The 19,745-nt window shown below is 40.1% G+C and overlaps 2 protein-coding genes across 4 annotated transcripts in view; one reads left to right on the top strand and one right to left on the bottom strand.

Moving 5' to 3' along the window:
- The window catches only part of Esf1 (ESF1 nucleolar pre-rRNA processing protein homolog), a 48,542-nt gene extending 41,537 nt beyond the window's left edge, over nt 1-7,005 (bottom strand). Inside the window, exons 1-3 of the mRNA XM_038330713.1 lie at nt 6,901-7,005; nt 4,984-5,663; nt 1,449-1,780 (exon numbers count right to left, since the gene is read on the bottom strand). Of these exons, the coding sequence (XP_038186641.1) occupies nt 1,449-1,780; nt 4,984-5,623 (972 nt within the window). The 5' untranslated portion in view covers nt 5,624-5,663; nt 6,901-7,005. The remainder of the gene's footprint in view (nt 1-1,448; nt 1,781-4,983; nt 5,664-6,900) is intronic.
- A 114-nt stretch (nt 7,006-7,119) lies between these two features.
- Nucleotides 7,120-19,745, top strand: part of Ndufaf5 (NADH:ubiquinone oxidoreductase complex assembly factor 5) — a 32,534-nt gene continuing 19,908 nt past the window's right edge. For all 3 annotated transcript variants that reach the window (XM_038330715.1, XM_038330714.1, XM_038330716.1), the window contains exons 1-4: nt 7,120-7,375; nt 10,241-10,281; nt 14,996-15,059; nt 19,228-19,275. In XM_038330715.1, the coding sequence (XP_038186643.1) occupies nt 7,157-7,375; nt 10,241-10,281; nt 14,996-15,059; nt 19,228-19,275 (372 nt within the window). In that variant the 5' untranslated portion in view covers nt 7,120-7,156. The remainder of the gene's footprint in view (nt 7,376-10,240; nt 10,282-14,995; nt 15,060-19,227; nt 19,276-19,745) is intronic.

Raw genomic sequence — 19,745 nt, 5'->3', positions numbered from 1 at the left:
TTAGTGTAGTACAGGGTAGTGTTAGTGTAGTGGTGGCGGTAGTAGTAGTAGCAGCAGTATTTTTAAAGACAGGTCTCCCTATGTATCTCTGGCTGTCCTGAAATTATGTAGACCAGGCTGGCCTCAAAACTCATAGAGAGTCACCTGCCTCTGCCTCCCAAGTGCTGTGATTAAATTGTGTGCCACTACACCTGGTCTCTCACCAAATCTGGAGCTTACTGGTTGGTTAGATTGGTTGGCAATGAGCCTTTAGCATCCTACTTTTGTCTCACTGAATCCAGGTCCTTATGTTTATATAGCAAGCACCTTATGGATGGAACCATCTCTCCACTCTGCTAAAGCCAGATTTAAATTTATGTGTATATACATCATGAAATTACAAAGGGTCCATAATAGTAGAGGAAGAGATCTTTAGAGAGCTGGGGAAGAGAGAATGAAGGAATACAAGGTATATAAAAACAGGGAACTATTTGGGGTGATGAAAGGGATGAGCAATGAGCAAGAGCCGGACAGGAAAACGGAAGGAAGATGGGTAGGAATAAAGTATACTGGCATAAATGTACGAAAATATCACAGCAAAGTATACCACTTTTCTTTCTATCTTTAAAAATTAATTAAAAACATTTTACAAAAGAAACACTGCCTCAAACATCAACAACCAAAGTTAAAAGGAAGGGAAAGAACTTTCCCATTTCACGTGCTTGGACATGCATCTCATCTATATACACTAGCTTCATTTCAAGATGTTTATTCTTTCTAATGTTGGGACTGAACTTAGAGGCTTGCACACGCTAGGTAAGTACTGTAACACTGAGTTCATCTCAAGTCTTTAAAACAAAATCTTAATCATCATTAATACCACCAGGGTCTAGGGATGTGATTCACTGGCAGACAGGAGGCCCTGGGTTCAATCAACAACAATCAAGCTCCACATTTTACCAGTAAAACTTTGCTTATTTAATTTATTTTTAATGCTTTCTTTTGCTTAGTTTTCTTTTCTAAAAAGGAGACAGGGTTTTACTGACCAGGCTTATAATCCAAGTTAGCTTAGAACTCACTATGCATTCCAGGTTAAGCGTAAGCTTACAACAATTTTCCTGCTTCCTAAGTGATGTTACTACAGGTGAGCGCCACCATGCTCTCCTTTATTTAGCCTACAAATGCTGGTCAAGAATTCCATCACTGGCCGGGCGGTGGTGGCGCACGCCTTTAATCCCAGCACTCGGGAGGCAGAGGCAGGTGGATCTCTGAGTTCGAGGCCAGCCTGGTCTACAAGAGCTAGTTCCAGGACAGGCTCTAGAAACTACAGGGAAACCCTGTCTCAAAAAAAAAAAAAAAATTCCATCACTGAATTAGGTGTCCAGTTCATTCCTACTTAATAACATCAACCAATCACCCATAAAAGCTAAGTGTCCTGTTATTCATAAATAATTTACTGAAAATGTTACCTCATCAGCCCGAGGAGCATCTTTATCTAATTCTCTCCAAGCATGTTCAAAACCAGGTTCTTCTGGAAACAGATCTGCAAAATCGTCTTCATCTTCAGAACTAGTTTCTATATTTCCTTTACCCCTTGCCAGATCAGGACCACTGTCACTTTCATCCTCCTCCTCACTATCTTCCTCCTCCTCTTCCTCCTCTTCCTCTTCATCATCATCAGCTGAAGTTCTATCATCACTTGTGACTTCATCTTCAGAGTCCGCATCACTTCCTATTTCACTAGCACTGTCTGAATCTTCCTCCAGGGCATCTTCATCTCTTGCCACAACAACTGGAAGCACTACAGCATATTGGGGGAGGGAGAAAGGAGACGTGTATACTGAATTAAATTAAATCCAAATTATTGATATTAGATCCAGTATAACTCCTACAAAACAAAAGGAACATAAGTTCAGTAAAATTCATGCTATACTAAGTTATTAAAGTGAAATCATAACATTTATAAGATGATGTAAGTGTATTTATATACTTATTTAGTATTCGTGGAATACCTGCTTAGTGGTTGTGTACTAAACCAATTTCCAGCTGAATAAATAAGTGACAAGCATTAAAATATACAATCAAATCAATACACACACACGTACTTTACAAGCATTACGTTTCCAAGATTGTGGTTACTCAACAGCTAAATAAAGGAAGACAAGGAGTTAAGTAAGCACAGTGAGAAAACTGATGAAGGAAATTTGTTTCGAACAGTAAGGAAAGCATCTGACAGAGAAGTAGCAATCATGTGTGGTTTGTCGCTAGCAAGGAGTCAAGAAACAAACAGATTTATTAGATTGAGGATGTCATCTCAACTACACTACAGAAAACTGGGGGGTACAGTGGGTGTGAATTATAAACGGAGGGACAGAATAGTACTCTAGATAAGAAAAGAAGGCAGTATAAAGCTGATGACAGTAGAAATGTAACAAAGTGAAAAGTTTTGGTAAAACCAGACGGTACACTGCCAGGGATATTTGATTTGGGAACAAGAGTTTTAGAAGTGTCAATGAGTCCTGCCTTCCTAACTTACAGACACGGCCCATTAGCCCTAGCTGCTAGACAGGTAAACATGAAACACTGGAAAATAATTAATTTGATGAAGAGATTTTATTTTAGTTGAGTTCTGGATATTTGAATTCAAAGAGTCTTCAAGGTTAACAGCAGCGTGCTTGCCTAGCATGCCCAATGCACTAGGTTTGGTCCTTGAAACAAAACAAAGCGCCTTTGAGTCATGTAGCAGAAAACATCAGTAGAGCTGTTTACTCTAAGAAATATGCTAAGTAAAGTGTGAGCTGGTGATTAAATTTATAACTCATTCATACGTAACTGACAAAAGTTGCATTATGTATGAGATTACCAAACAGCAATGATAACTAAAAATTTTCTGTTAACATTTTATAAGTGTTAGCTAACCACATACATACCAAGATGTTTTGTTTAAATAGGATCTCATTTTTTTTTCACACCTCTGAAGGAGTTCAGACTCTACTTTTGAATGCAATCACCTCTGCATGTGTGAGTATCTTATGTACTGCATTTAAGCTGGTATTTGTTTCTGCTTACTCAAAAGGCTCGAAGTTTGGAGAATGAAAAGTAAATTTTAAAACTTAAGATAAAGAATGAAATTTGTTCTTAATTCTATGTTTTTATAATATTGATTCATTAATCCAATATTTATTGCCTACATTGAACTAGAAGAAAAAAATTTATATGCTCTCATGCCTTTAATTATTAATTAATGAATCTATTAGTTAATGCACTATATTGAGGCATTAAAATTTGTCTACAGGGGAGTTAGAGAGATGGTTCAGTGATTATGACCATGTAGAAGATCTGGTTTGGCTCCCAAGACCCACATGGTGGTTCACAGCCACCTGTAACTTCAATTCCACAGGATCCAATGCCCTCTTCTTTGACCTCCATAGTACATACACATACATACAGAAAAACTTCAAAAACTATTCTTGTTTGCATATCTGTGCATGATATGCTTGCGCATGGGAGTAGGAAGGAGGCAAATATGTCATATGTGGAGGCCAGCACAATTTTGTGCAGTTAGTTCTCTACTTCCTCCTTTACATGGATACCGAAGACCATGTTGCAGGGCTTGAGCAGCAAGCGCCTTTACCTGCGGAGCCATCTTGCCTGTTTTTAATTTAAAACAGGGACTCATGAAGTCCATACTAGCCTCAGAATCACTATGAAGCTGAGGATGGCCTAGAACTGATCCTTGTGACTTAACAATTGTCAGGATTACAGGCACTATCAGCATGCCAGGATACAGGGAGGTACTTAAAGTAAGAAGATTTTGCAGAATACAGGGATGTATTTAAAGTAAGAAGATTTTGAAGATACTATTTGGCTGAAAACTACTAGTCTTTAAGATTTTACTGTCTAACAGAATGGGACTACTGATCTACATACATCCAATCCTAAATTTGCTCAACAACTTCTTTGGTCCTCAAACTTAATCCCAACGGCTACCATCCCCCAAACCCAATACAAATAATAAACAAATAATGCATCTCTTATGAAATTTTCTCTGGTTATATTCTGATTAGCCACTTTTGACATTTTTTTAACCTCACTTATGGCCCTTCCTGCTACAATATTTTGTATTACAGGTTTGACATTTCTACTTTTGCTCTATGCTGTCCAATGTGGAAGGTAACAGTCAAAAGAGACAATTTAGTATTTGAAATATGATTCTTTCAATTTGAGATTAATACTAAACAAGAATGTAAAAGTACAAATTTGTTATCATTAATTACATAGAAATGAAATTTTGATTTACTGGATATAAATAAATATTTTTCATCTCTTTATTTTTCCTTTTTAATACCACTATTAGGAAATACTATTACAGTGTATTTCTAATAGATGGTGCCAGTAGACCAGGGTCATCATACAGAGTTAAACAGGCTGTTATCTGCCTAAAAGCATCTACAAGAGGGAAAGAAGAGCCAAGACCAAATCTAATCTCCATTCAAGTCATGCACTCTGCAGATGCTGCACTTGCTCAAGGGAAATAAACACGTAGCTTCAGTCAAAATTGTTACCCTCTCACCAAAGTATGAACCCCAGAGCACTGTGTCTGTGTGGTCACAGGATATGCTGTTTTCTAAATGAAATAGACAGCACACAAGCTCGCGATAACCCTAAAGGAGGGGACTGTGCGTTTCAGTAGTTGTCACTTAGCTGAATGAACTAAATGAAGAGCACCCAATTCTACTTACCTTCTTCAAGCATATTTCTTCCTATGTAACAACATATAGGAACTCTTGGCAATGTTCACTAGAAACCAACATCACTTACGCAAGCTTTCCTGCTTGTCTTCTGGTATCAAAACAAGAAGAAATCACTGCATATTGTTTCTTTCATGGTTATATATTTTAAAATAAAACACCTGTCTGTTCTCATCATACTACAAAATAATTATGTTTTTAAAAGAGCACAGCAAAATAGTGTGATACAGAAGACTCAGTACTCCAAACCAACCTGATTGCTTTTCTCTTTTTGCCTTAGAACAAGTGATTGTTGGAGATTTCACAATTTCAGGGGTACTGGAATCTTTGGTCCTTGGTTTTCCTTTGGGCAAAGAATCTGTACTGTGGTCGGTGATGTTCCTTTTCTTTTTTGTATTTTGTGGAAATTCTTCACTATCCTTTTTGGAACTTATTTCTGAATTTACCTTTTGAGATTTACACAAGTTTTTCATTTTTTGAATTCTTTCAGAATTATCTAAATCATTTTTATTTATAGGATCCTTCTGATCAATTTTTTTGGTTTCTTTCTTTTTCTCCTCAATCAGCATTTTTGACTTCACTTCTTTTTCGGTCTGTTTCTTTTTCTGCTTTACTTTCTTTTGGTCCAGTGCTTTGCTTTCTTCATCAGAGAGATCAGAATCAGAGTCTGAAAGGTCATAGAAGCGTTTCAGGTCTTCCGTCGTGCTGTGGGTGATAGGGCGCCCTCTTTTATCAACAGCATAGTTCAATTTAAACTTTTTGTCATGAAACATGGCTCGAAATCTCTTGTCAATTTTGACTTTTCGGTCCTTCTCTGGCATTTCCCAAAATCTGGGATCCTTTGAAACCCGCCTAAACCGCTGGTCATTCATTATTTCTTGTTTGGATGACATTTTTACGTCTTACTGAAGAAATATCCAGAAAAACTAAACACTGGAAAATGAAATAAATATTACAATGACAAATGGTTAACACAATTAAAATGTAAGAAAAAAACCACATTTGTTCACTGTGTTCTCTCTCTCTCTCTCTCTCAACAGAATCTTAGGGTAATGTTTAGTAGCTGATTGCCCTCGTTATTTCTGTATTTTTAGACTGTATTTGTCACCAATTAAGAGATTACTAGGGCATGGAGTCACATACATGTAAAGTCAGGGTACTGAAGGCAGAGACATGATTATCAGGAGTTTGAGGACAGACCTTATATAGTTACATAGGGAACTGGTGGTCAGTCTGGGGTACACAGTGAGACTGTTTCAAGAAACCAAAGCCTGATGCTCGGGAGAAGGCCCAGTCAATGAAGGGCTTCCTGCATAAGTATGACACGGATTTGATCCTCTAGAAAAAGCATAAAGCTGGGGAGTGGTGGCGCACACCTTTAATCCCAGCACTTGGGAAGCAGAGACAGCAGGCAGATCTCAATGAGGTCGAGGCCAGCCTGGTTCTACAGAGTGAGTTACAGGACAGGCAGGGGGCTACACAGAGAAACCCTGTCTGGAAAAAAAAATCAAGAACCCACTCCTTCCCCCACAAAAACTAACTAACAAACCAAACAAAAAAGCACATATTAACATATTAAAAACCCTGCATGCCTATAATCCTACAGCTGGTAGCTGGGGTGGGCAGAGGCAGGAGGAGGTCCTCCAACTTAGCTTATTGTGAGGAGCTTCAGGTTCCAATGAGAGCTCCTATCTCAAAAAATAAGGTGGACAGCAATTGAGGCAGACACCTTTGACCCCCATAAGCAAGCACCCTCCCAAACATATGAACACACAAGGGCATGGGCATGTGGCCTGGTGTGACCAACTGTATATGCAACAGAGAGAGAAAAACAAAATAAGATTCTCAAATCTCAGCTGGTCTCATTTGTTTTTTATACTCTGGTTCCATTCGCTTTGTTAATCTTCATATTCTCAACTGGGCTGCTGTACTTCAAAACCCTTTACATTCTAACGGGAAAAACATAAATCGTCACGGCAGCGCTGATAAATTCCTCTCATTCCTACAGTCCACTCCTCCTCTGGCCTGGGAGCTCCAGGCTGGTTGGTTCCGGAACGATCCAGCCGCTTCACAAACTTTCGGGGAAAGTTCCTCGGTTGAGGTCGCTCGAGAGCAGCCCTGAAGAGAAAAACGGGGCCAGAAAGGGACCAACAATGGGCGCACTACTCACAAACCCCAAGGCGATCCCGTCGGAGACCCACACAGCTCTTCACTCGTCTTTTCGGATCCCGGTCTGAGTTCACATGGAGCGCACACCTACAATCCTTTGCGTGACGCTCGCCCGTAACGGCAGGCGAGCTAGGCCAAACTACTTCAACTTTGCCTTTTCCATCTTGGAACAATTTTGTATCGTTGTGCTAGCCGTACTCTCACCGGCGCATGCGCACAATAGAAAACTGTGCCCTGCTGTGGCGCCGTGGCTGGAGATGCTGCGACTGGTCGTGCTTTGCCGCCTAACGCGGCTTGGGGGCCCGGCGGTCTCCGCAGGGTGCGGTGGTCGCAGGGAGGTAGCTTCCGGTGTCCCTCCTTCGGGCAGCACCTCGCCCAGAGCCCTAAATATCTTCGACAGGGAATTGAAGAGGAAGCAGAAAAACTGGGCAGCCCGACAGCCTGAGCCCATGAAATTTGACTACCTGAAGGAGGAGGTGAGACCGCGGGGACAGCGACGGTGGGAGGCGCGGAGCCCGATAGGCGGGCAGACCTACCAGGCCCTGTGACCTTGAGAAGAAGCTTCCACCTTCCTGGCCTTTGTATTCTCAAAGTACTGGGCTCCGGTAGTGTGCATGGCTGTCACTCATTCGCTTAGCAAGTACTGCTTCTGCTTGAGTTCCAGGGCAAAGCAATAAGCGCACCCCCCCCCCGCCCCAGCACACACGCTCCAGACCCCCGCTTTTGCAGGATAGCATTAGGAGAGAGCGCGAGACACGTGTAGACAAGGAATGTAATTTCAGCTAAATAAGGTGAAGAAGAAGTGAAATGGTCTGATTGGTGGCACGATGAGCTGAGATGGGAGATAGGACGAGTCACCTAGGAAAAGGAAGAGATAAGTCCCGAACTCCTGAGGCGGAAAGGACCTATAGAGGCCTTTCAATAAGCACCTCTTTCTGTTCAAGAAAAGCACCCGGATTACAGCCCGACTGAAGAAGCCGCGTGAATGCAGAACTAGAATATATTCAGTAAAGTATATGAAGGGAAAAGATTTCGATGTGCCTAACCCTTGCCCATCACCCTCTCAAAACAAAAACAACTATATTCCGAGTTTTCAAATAGTAATCACAGCTCCAGAATGTTTATAAGAGGCTGAGTGAAGTGTGTGAAGGAATAGTAGACTTCAACGCCAAGTGTCACTAGTCCAGTGCAGGGTGGTACTTGCCATTCAGTTTCATTCATTCATTCATTTATAGGCAGGGTTTCTTTGAAGCTTTGGAGCCTGTTCTGAAACTAGCTCTTGTAGACCAGGCTGGCCTCAAACTCACATAGATCTGCCAGCCTCTGCCTCCCATGCTGGGATTAAAGGCGTGCACCACCACCACTTGATGAGTTTCTTTTATATTGTGCTGGAGGAGCTGGTCAACTGTATTTTTCCAGACTTGCTGTTAATTAATTTGCAAAAGTTACTAAAAGGAAAAAAAAGCAGTTAATGTAGATTGGGTGAGTATGGTAACACATGTCTGTGATCCTGGCATTCAGGAAGCTGAAACTGGGGGATTAGAGGGTTGTTATGAGTTCAGAGCCAGCCTGGGTGTTCTTTCTCAGACAAAACAAAAACATAGTTAATTCATTTAGAAGCTACACAAAGTTTGTACTAAGTTTTTATTAAGTGATCATTTATATACTGATTTATAATCCTTAGCCAAGGCGAATAATTTTTAATTTAATGTATCTCATGCCAATTCTGTGAACACTAATATATCAGTTGTTGTTAGGAAAAAGTCTAAGACGAGCCGCTCCGCTGGTGCAAAGAAATCCAATCAGGCCAACTCAAACCGAGTTAAAATGCCCATGTTTTATGAAATGCAACACTTTCTATTGGCCTAGAGCTTGGCAAGGGAGATAGAAAACCGGGAAGCATATGCAAAACACCAGGACCATGTGTTCCTCCTCTGGGCTCCCACTTAAAAATACCCTGTGGGAGGGGTCAGGACCTGGCATGCTCGGGGATTTGGAGTCCAGACCAATGCAACTCCCAGACCAGGGGCCTGGGATGGATGCCAGGGGCTGGGGTGATGCTCCCAATTTAACATTACAGTTGTTTTGGTCTTAGTTGGGGTTTCTATTGTTGTTATAAAACACTATGATCAAAAACAACTTGAGGAAGAAAGGATTTATCTTACAACTCCCAAATTATACTTCATTTCTGAGGGAAGTCAGGCCAGGAACCTGGAGGCAGGAACTGAAGCAAAGGCTATGGAGTCATGCTCCTTGCTTGTTTGCTCCTTACACCTGGCTTATCCTGCTTTCTTATACCATCCAGGGCCACCTGCCCTAGGGGCGGCACCACCCAGTATGAACTGGATCTTCCCACATCCATCATTAATCAAGAAAGTGCCCTACAGCCTGGCCTATAGGCTGATTTTATGGAAACATTTTCTCAACTAAGATTTCCCTCTTTCTTGTGGGCAGTGGCCAGCCCACACCTTTTTGGCCCACACTTTTAATTCCAGCACTCAGGAGGCAGAGGTAGGCGATCTCTGTGAGTTTGATGCCAGCCTGGTTTACAAAACGAGGTCCAGGACAGCCAAGGCTGTTACACAGAGAAATCCTGCCTTGAGAAACCAAAGGGGTGGAGGGGAAGAAGGAAAGAAAGAATTCTCTCTTCCATGTATTTCTGGATTTGTGTTGAGTTGACAAAAACCAATCAGGATATTGTTTCTTTCCTTTTCATTCTTATCTTGCATCACGTGGAATACAAAGGCCAAGTATGTATACCATTTTTTAAGATTGTTTAGAGCAAATTTTTGTTTTGTTTGTTTGTTTTGAGGCAGAATCTCACTGTAGGTCTGGTTGTCCTGGAATTCACTATGTAATATAGACCGGTCTGGCCTCAAACTCACAGAGATCCACCTGCCTCAGCATCCTTGTCTTTATGTTGTTTTTGTGGTTTTGAGACAAGGGTCTTTATAGTATATGCTAGCTTGGAAGTCACCATGTCACCATTTATTACAGACTAGCCTCAGACTTGTGGCAATCCTCCTGCCTCAGCTTCCTGACTGCTAGGTCTATAAACATATATAGACATATATAGCTGCCACAATTAGCAGATTATTTAATCTTGATTTTATTAAATTGGCTCTAAAGTAATTTGCTTCAGTTTGTTTCCAGATATATGTTTTATAATATTTTATCTATATCCAGTATTTGTAAAGAAAGTTGCTGTGGGAAAATAGAAATGGAATTAGAAAGTACTTATCATTTTGAAACATAAGTTGACTCTTAGGTTTAAAAAAAGAATGTTACTTCTCTGTTAAACCTTCTCTGTATATTTAACACACTGACTTGAAATCTTTCAGGTTGGCAGTCGGATTGCAGACCGTGTGTATGACATAGCCAGGTAGGAGATGATGTTATAGTGAGATGCGGTCCCTCTCTTTCTTCCTCTCTCCCCACTTGTCTTTCTTCTCTTAGTCTCTCTGTCTCTCTTTCCCTAAACAGCGTCTTGCTCTAACTCCTAGGCCTGGCCTTGAACTGAGCATCTGGGAATACAGACATGCTCCACCACTCCTGGTGAGCAACAAAATCTGTCCTTGAGTGGAGACTTGAAACTAAATGATGAGAACTTGATATGTGAGAATTTTATTACCAGAATTGGCGTTATAAATAACTCTAAACATCGTTTTTCCTCTTCAGGTGCTTGGGATAGGGTCTCATGATGTAGCGCAGGCTTGCTGGCTTCCAGCTCATGGCACTCCTCTTGCCTCTGCTTCCTGAGTGCTGAGATGCTGAGCATGCATAGCCCCACCTGGCTGTCCCTTGTCTGGGAAAGCAAATGACATTTTCTTCATCGTTATTTTCTTTTTTAAAAAATAGTATGGATGTAAAACTTTTGCCTTTCTTCAAGCCTGAATGGCAGGCTGATCTGTTTGGTTTAGACCGAATTTAGAAATAGAGAGATTGCTCAAAATATAGAACTAAAATGTTGACTACATGTGAAATCTTAAGATTTATTAAACCTACATTTAGGTTTTACTGAAATGAGCAATAGACTCTTTTGCCATTTGAGTGAGGGAGAAGGTGTCGCTAGATTTCTTTCCCATTTTATGTTGGTAAGGCCTTGCCCATTTTATCTTACACATTGCTAATGGTAGTGCAGAGTTTGTGACAATTCTCTGGGGAATGACTTGAGAAAGAGCACTTTCATTAAGTAATATAAAAATCTTGATGTATCTGTCACTCCATGCTCTGAGCATAATGAAAGCTTTATTGATTCCGGCTTGTTACCATGTAGTGGAACTGTAGCCAAATAATGGCTTTATAGTAGAATTGCTTTCTGACATTATCAAATCACTCCTTTTTGTTGACTTTTCTTTACGTGACCTTCATTGAATTATACCAACATGGGATAAATTTATCATAGCTTTCTGCTAAAAGCAGGGAGAGTTTTATAAAATCACAGGCTCTCTGGCTGTATTTTGGATATACCTTTACAAATAAAAAGGAGTCTATAATTTAGAAAATTATAAAAAGTAGAAAATACTTCCTTATGGCAAAAGGGCCCCCTTCTTTCATTTTTGTCACTAATTATTTTTTTTTTATTTTTTTTCTCATGGTTTATTGTCACTAATTATTTAAAGACAAAAATAGCTTACTGTTACCATTTCCCTAAATTATACTTTGTGATTTAATGAATAAAGCATTAAGTTTTGCTTTTCAGTTTGGAGTTCACAAACTATGCCACAGCTATAAGGATAATAAAGCTAAATCCATGAAGATTGTTGTGATTGTGACTGAAATTTTAATTTAAACATTAAATATTTGGAATTAAATTCTTTAAAATACTTTTAAATGCCCTTGTGTTGACATCCTGTCCATTATTAGAGTACTTAACAGGCCTGGATTTGTGCTTACCATGCACAAGCCTAGTTTCCATCCTTTGTATCATAAGGAGAAACAAACAAACAGCTGAGAAGTTTGTATTATCAGTGTTCTGCTTTATTAATTTTAAAAACTACACAGATTTTTATTACATTTTTTGAGAGTTGAGGCCTTTTAGTACTGTTAAACAGTGAGATGACTCATTTTTCTTCAACAGTTAAACTGAGCTAAATGTTTTATACTTAGTAAAAGCAGTAATCTCTTTTGTTTTCTGAATACCTTGTTTTTAACTTTATCTGTATATATGTGCACCTGAGCATACGTAAATGCAGGTACCTGCAGAGTCTGGAAGAAGTAGGGTTGCAGGTCGTCATTAGCCACCTGACATGAGTGTTGGAAAGTGATCTGGGTCCTCTGCAAATGCAGCAAGTGCTCTTATTCATGGAGCTCTCTCCCTGACCCCACACTTCTTCATTTTATTGATGAGGAAACAGATGTAGCCAGGCTTAATCACGTTTAGTCACATGTGCAGGTCCAAAATTTGTATACATGTTTTTCTAATTCTAAAAGTATTATTTATTGTTCCTTCATAATCCAGACATAAAACATTAAGTAAAATAGAATGTCAGTAGTGTTTTTCCATCTGGTATTTTATAATTTGACATGCATCTTTTTTATCATTTTTTATGTGTATGCATGAACATGTGTGCATACATGTGTTGCAGGTATGTGTGTGCATATGTACTTAACGCATATTGAAACCAGAGGTTCATGTTGGGTGTCTTCCTTGTCACTTTTTACCATATTTTTTGAGATAGAGTCTTTTCCCTGCAGCTTGCTGATTATGCAGGCTGGTGTCTCGGATAGGGTTTCTAATGCTGTGAGAATACACGATGACCAGGGCAACTCTTATAAAGGAAAACAGTTAATTGGAGTGTCCTGCTTACTGTTATACAATCAATAAAATCTCAGAGACATATATTGGGGTTCATCTGGAAGACCAGAAAAGCAAAGCAGCCATTCACTGGCTCTTACATTAACCTCAGTTCAATGGTGATCCTGCCTCCGGGAAACCTCAGATGAGATTGAGACTGAGAGCTGTCTCCTCCCAGTTTAGAATCTTCTCCAGGGCTGGGATTAAAGGTGTGTACCACTACAGCCTGGTTTCTATGGCAGGCTACTGGTATTAAAGGTGTGTGTTATTGTGGCTATTTGGATTTCAGGTGTGTGCCATCACTGCCTGGTCTGTAAGGCTGGCCAGTGTGACAGTTTTACTTTTCTGATTTAAGCAAGCTTTATTTATTAAAATATAAATAAAATGCCACTACATTTTACAGTTCAGAGGTTCAATCCATTATTGTTATGGTGTAGAACATAGCAGTATACAGGCAGACATGGTGCTGGAGAAGTTGCCTACATCTTGCAGGCAATAGGAAGTTAACTGAGACACTGGGTGGTATCCTGAGCATAAGAAATCTCAGTCTGCCCCCACAGTGATACACTTCCTCTAACAAGGCCACACCTCCTAGTAGTGCCACTCCCTTTGGGGGCCAGTTTCTTTTGTGCTGCCATAGATGGCTGTCTAGCAAGCCCCAGAGATCTATCTGTCTCTTCCTTTCCAGCTCTGGGATTATAGGCACATGCCGCCACACTTAAGCTTCACTTCTATGTGGGTGCTGGTTCTTGGAAGTCATCATGCTTGCATGGAAAGCACTTTATTAAGTGGGCCATCTCAACCCAGTTTTGGCAACCATTCTTTTTTTTAATTTATTTTTTAAAATTACATTCCAACCATAGTCCTCCTCCCCTGCATCTCCCTTGGCAGCCATTCTTAAGAAAAATTAAACTGCAGTTCTTTCTGCTCTTTTGTTTATAGAAACAGTTGATGTGTGTCCCAATTTAGAGGAGCTAGTCTGATATGGAGCTTTATTCTTCTGGCTCTGGGTTCAGACTGACTGAATTCAAGTATTGATTGCTGCTTATATGAGATGTTTGAGTTGGGACCTGGAAGATAGCTCAGTAGATAAGAGAACTGGTTGTGCTTCCAGAGGACTTGGGTTCTGTACTCAGTATCCACATGGAGGTTCACAGCCATCTGTAACTTCAGTTCTAAGGAATCGAATGCCCACTTTTGGTTTCCATGGTCACCAGGCATGCACATGAAAGACATACAATACATTGCCATCAAAACATTTAGATATATAAAATAAGAATTAAAAAATATGTGTTTAAAGAAAAAGAAGATATTTGAATTGACTTACTTAGCCCTGGACACTTGGAACTTACTGTACTCAATAATTTTTCAATAATTCTTGGAGTTTTTAGAGGGTGTGTTTTTAGTTGTTTTTTCCCCTGTGGTGCTAGAGGTTGAATTGAGTGTCTTGCACATGCTAAGCAGGAAGTCTCTCACTGAGCTGTATCCCCAGACCAAGTTTAAAAACGCTTGATGACATTTCATATGGAAAGTAGAACACATTTCTAAGTGTTCTCCTGCCTCAAAGTTTTTCAGAAATAGAGCTAATGATTGATCCTTGGTTAAATGTACCATTTTTTTTTCCCATTTTAATTTACATTTAGCTTGTTTTCAATCTTTGGATGATTGAACTCAGATACCTTTGTTAAATGTGTTCTTCAATGTCATGTCTAAACCTTTTTTTGTTTGTTTATTTGTGCTGCTATGACTTGAACTCACACATGCTAGGTAGGTGCTCTGCTGCTGACCACCATTCCCTGCCTGAGGCTGGGTCTTCATGGTTCAGTATTAGGACCTGTGGGTTAGCGACTAGTTGAAACAGACTCCTGTGGGTTAGCGACTAGTTGAAACAGACTCCTGTGGGTTAGCGACTAGTTGAAACAGACTCCTGTGGGTTAGCGACTAGTTCAAACAGACTTGCTCTGTCCATTATGTCTTCTGCTGGATATAGCTGGTGCGTCAAGGCTTCTGAAAGGTGTAGTTAGTAAAATGTTTTTTTTTTTTGTTTTTTTTTTTTTTTTTTTTTGGTTTTTCGAGACAGGGTTTCTCTGTGGCTTTGGAGCCTGTCCTGGAACTAGCTCTTGTAGACCAGGCTGGTCTCGAACTCACAGAGATCCGCCTGCCTCTGCCTCCCGAGTGCTGGGATTAAAGGCGTGCGCCACCACCGCCCGGCAGTAAAATGTTTTTACTTAAGATTAGTTCTTGATTATTTTATGGACTGTATTGCAAAGCTTAGCTTTTATGTCTGTTTTTTTTTCAGAGATTTTCCCCTTGCACTGGATGTGGGATGTGGAAGAGGCTACATAGCACAACATTTGAATAAGGTATTTTATACACTGGCTTAATCAATTTTGAAAAATAAAAGTGTGTGTGTGCACATACATAAGCATGCCTAGAGCATTGGTTTGTGTGCGCAGGTACATGTGGTTTTTAAGACAAGTCTCTTGTAGGCCTACTTCTTGCCAAGTAGGCTATACTAGGGGGCCAGGAAGCCTTGGGAGCTGCCTGTCTCCTCTACCCCTTTGCAAGCATTGCAGGAACCACTGTGATCAGCTTTTTTAAATGCGGGTTCAGGGAATTGAACTCACAGTGCTTTGAAGGCAACTGAGTCACGTCCTCAGCCCCTAATTTAGTTTAAGAAAAGACTTCCCTTATCACTTTAGTTGAACATTTAGATTTCGATTATGTTAAAATTGCTAAACATTGATTCAGTGCTTCTAATATAATAATTTTAAAGGAATTTAAGTATTCTAAAGAAATTTAATAATTTCTTTAAACATACATATTTTTCTCTTTGTTTCATTTTTTTTAAAATATTTATTTATTTATTTATTTATTATGTATACAATATTCTGTCTGTGTGTATGACTGCAGGTCAGAAGAGGGCACCAGACCCCATTACAGATGGTTGTGAGCCACCATGTGGTTGCTGGGAATTGAACTCAGGACCTTTGGAAGAGCAGGCAATGCTCTTAACCTCTGAGCCATCTCTCCAGCCCTTTGTTTCATTTTTTTAAGCATGTTTGATAATTAGCTGGTGTGTAGTGCAATGCCAGAATGCTTGTTCATCATACTTGAAGCTCTGGATTTGATTCTTGGCAATGCAGAATACATACATTTATAATCAAGAAAAATTAATTTTATTAGTTAGAAACTGTATTTCACACTTTCTAACACAAGCCATGTCTTAGGATTTCTGTTGTGAGGAGCCCTTTTTTTTTTTTTTTTTTTTTTAAATTTATTGTATACACTGTTCTGCCTGCATGCTAGAAGAGGGTGCCAGATGATTTTGAACCACCATGTGGTTACTGGAAATTGAACTTAGGACCTTTGAAAGAAACCAGTGCTCTTAACTCCGGGATCATCTCTAGCCTCCAACCTCCACAACTCTTATAAAGGAAAACATTTAATTGGGGCTGGCTTACAGGTTTAGTTCATTATTGTCATCACGGGAAGTATAGTGGCATGCAGGCAGACATGGTGTTAGAGAAAGAGTTCTACATCTGGATCTGCAGGCAGCAGGAAGAGACACTGGGCCTGACTTGAGCATTTGAAACCGTAACGCTTACCCTCAGTGACACACTTCCTCCAACAAAGCCACACCTCCTAATCCCTAAGTAGGGGCATTCCCCAATAACCAAACATTCAAATCTGTGAGCCTCTGGGGGCCATTCTTATTCATATCCCCCCAGATCATAAATACATTCATTTATTCACTTATTCTTTTATCCTTTGTGCATAAGACACATCAGCATTGAAAGCCAGCATGGCAGAACGTCAGGGAGAGTGCTGTGCAGTATGATATAGTGATGCCTAAGGACTATTAATTTGGCATGTCATATAAGAATTAGTAAAGAAGAGAGGAAGACAGATTCATTAGGAGGCAGTGTTAAAGGCAGTGCAGTCTTGGGAGATGAACAGATTTAAAAGCTGTAATGTCTGGAAAAGCTAATAAAACCAGCAGAACTTGATGAGTGATTGGGTCTAGAGTTCTCTTTCGGATTTCGTATATATACAGATATCTATCTATCTATCTGCAGCTCCACTCCTTTCTGCCCTCGTCTCACCACATTGACCCCAGCTGTCTGCACCTCTTGCCTAAACTGCTCCAGTCGCTTCCTCATTGGTCTCCCTGCTTCTGTCTTTGGCCCCAACACTCTGTTCTCACTTCAGGGTGATCCACGTAGAAGCCAAGTCATGCTCCATCTTCTCAGAACTGTTGGATTCTCTTCTAACTTAGTCATAATCATGTATCTCATGTGTATGTTTGTATGTGTGCAAGCACATCGCTGTCACACCACACATACAGAGATCAGAGGATATAGAAAGCTGATTATAACCATCCACCTTGTCAGTTCTGGTGACTGAACTTAGGTCATCAGATTGGCTGGTGCCTGCATCTTTACTCACTGAGCCATCTCAACAGTCTTACCGTTACTTTCTAAAACAGTGCCCGCTTTTGCCGACCCTAAGTTCCATAGCACTTATTAGTCCATGGTGGATGTTCGTTTCTTTAGTGTCTTTCTTCTTGTACTAGTCTTGCTAATTTTTGTTCATTACCAAAATCATAGTTCCTATAACCCTCAATGAATAATCTCGACATCATGAATGTATGAATGTTAAGGTAACTTTAACTCAGTAGGTGTATAACTCAGTGATAGAACACTTGCCTAATGTGGACTCTACTACTAAGCTGTATCTCTGGTCCGTCTTTTGATTTTTTTTTTTTTTTTTTTTTTTTTTTTTTTTTTGGTTTTTCGAGACAGGGTTTCTCTGCAGCTTTAGAGCCTGTCCTGGAGCTAGCTCTTGTAGACCAGGCTGGTCTCGAACTCACAGAGATCCGCCTGCCTCTGCCTCCCAAGTGCTGGGATTAAAGGCGTGCGCCACCACCGCCCGGCCCGTCTTTTGATTTTTAAGAAGCAGAACTCAATTTAAATACAGAGGTATTTTTTGGAAGTTCTTATGCAACTCAGATTTTGAAGTAGAGCTGTCTCTCACAAGGTATTGGGACTTAGAAACCAAAGCATGAAGTATACTCCTGTTTACATGCTTTCTGGGGTTACATGGATGCTACATGTTATCTTCTGTCTTTCTCTCTTATAGACTATCCCTAGTATTTTTGATGTATGTGGTCCCAATCTAGCTTTTTCCAGCTCATAAGAGCTAATTGTTATCTCTCTCCAACTCTGTTTAATGGCATTGTATTGATAACTTGAAATCAGCTATGGCAGAAATAGTCACACCATGGAAACTGTCAAGTGCTACAAAATAGTACCCTGCCAAGAGTTAGTTTTTAGCAACCACTGCTCTATCCTTAAGTGTATGTGCTCTCTAGCTCAGAGACCTTTGCTCCTGTGTATATGTATCTTTGTTCAGATTTTCAAGAGAGAGGCTGATAGATAATCAGATTGATTAGCTTCTTTCTTTGCTCTCCACAGTAGTGTCTTGGGACTGGCATCTGAGAACCAGTTCTGCACCTCCCTTACCAAGCGTGTGTCAAGTAGCATGTAATCCACTGGAGTAGCTATGCCATGGAAATCAGCAAACAGTTCAACTTACAGCGCTCTCTTTCTGTTTCTCGCTGCCTAACAAAGTATTGGTAGGGTATACGCTTGCTAAGCACTGAGCCAAAACAGTGAATGTGCTGTGAACCGAAAAGTAGCGTTTTCTCTGACAGCTGTGAAGCCATAATAGAAATCACTGAAGATGTTTCCTGGAGGTCTCTTGGTGCTATAGATGAAGAGATAGACTGACCAGGTCTAAGCTCATGCTTAGACCGTGAGCTGCCACTAGGGGGCGATTTAGTGAACAGTGACATGGTAGACACCAAGAATTGTGGACCTCATGAGTAGAGTCCTTAATTATAAGCAAAAAAAACTATCAAGTGTACGTTTCTATTACACAAATAATAAAGGTGCTCAGAGGTAAGAATTTTCTCAGGACTGAGAAGATAATGCTTGTTGTTAGGTGAGAGGAAGAGACCAGAAGACACAGATTAAAGATTAGAGGAGGTAATGATGGAGGGATCAGGATCCTGGAGAAAGAGCAACATAGGGAATTTAATATGGGACAGAAGTCGTCCGAACCCTTTTACTCTTGGAAAGAAGAGAGGATCATTGAAACGGAAAATGAGCCCCTTAGCTCCTGTGAAGTGTTTTCTTGCTTTCTCTGTAAACTCTTTGAATGGAGACTGAAAGCAGGAATCTGTTCTGAGTCCTTTTATCACAGGAGGGTGCAGTCTAGCTGGTAGCATATTAAACCAAGAAAAGTTCAAGTAGTTGAGTAGAGTAGGATGTTTTCTTTATTTTCTTAAATAAGTTAACTATACTAATATAATTAATTCCATGTATTTAAATCTGTGGTATTCATTATGTCTTCTAAATTTGCATATCATACTGGAATTGATTAGAAAATAACATTACAAAACTGAAAATTATAATTTACTCCTTTGGAAATTTTGGTAATTGTTTTGCTTTGATTATCCCATTGCAGGAGACTGTGGGAAAGATTTTCCAAACAGACATTGCAGAACATGCTTTGGTAGGTAGCATTTTAAAACTCTTTGTTTCTGACCACCTGGCTTAATTTTTCGTTCTTTATTTCTTTCACAATGTAATGTAAGTGTAATTATAAATATGTACACATGAGGAAGACTCAAACAATACAGGGAATACAGTAAGGAAAGAGATTCCTAATCTTACTTACCAGAGACAGCTGTTGAGGCCATTTGGCCTCCCACCTTTATAAATGTGTAACTACCTCCATTGCCCAAGTTCACGTGAACAGTAGTACATTAACATTCAATGGCCTCATGGAATGTTCTGTTTGAATATTGTTAATGTGTGTGTACCTCTTTTTAAAATGACCGCATAGCCTGCCAGTATGTGAGCATCACATGGATTTATCTGAGCAGGTCTAGAAGCCTGTTGCAGTTCTGGTTTCTCGGTGGCATCCTGCTGTTAACATCACCTGGGAAGTGACTGTGTGTTTGGTTATTTACTTTTGCCTGT

The sequence above is a fragment of the Arvicola amphibius genome, chromosome 5 (assembly GCF_903992535.2).
Source record: "Arvicola amphibius chromosome 5, mArvAmp1.2, whole genome shotgun sequence".
NCBI lineage: Eukaryota > Metazoa > Chordata > Mammalia > Rodentia > Cricetidae > Arvicola > Arvicola amphibius.
Note: the sequence above shows the minus strand (reverse complement) of the source record. Positions and strands in the feature narration are given on the sequence as shown.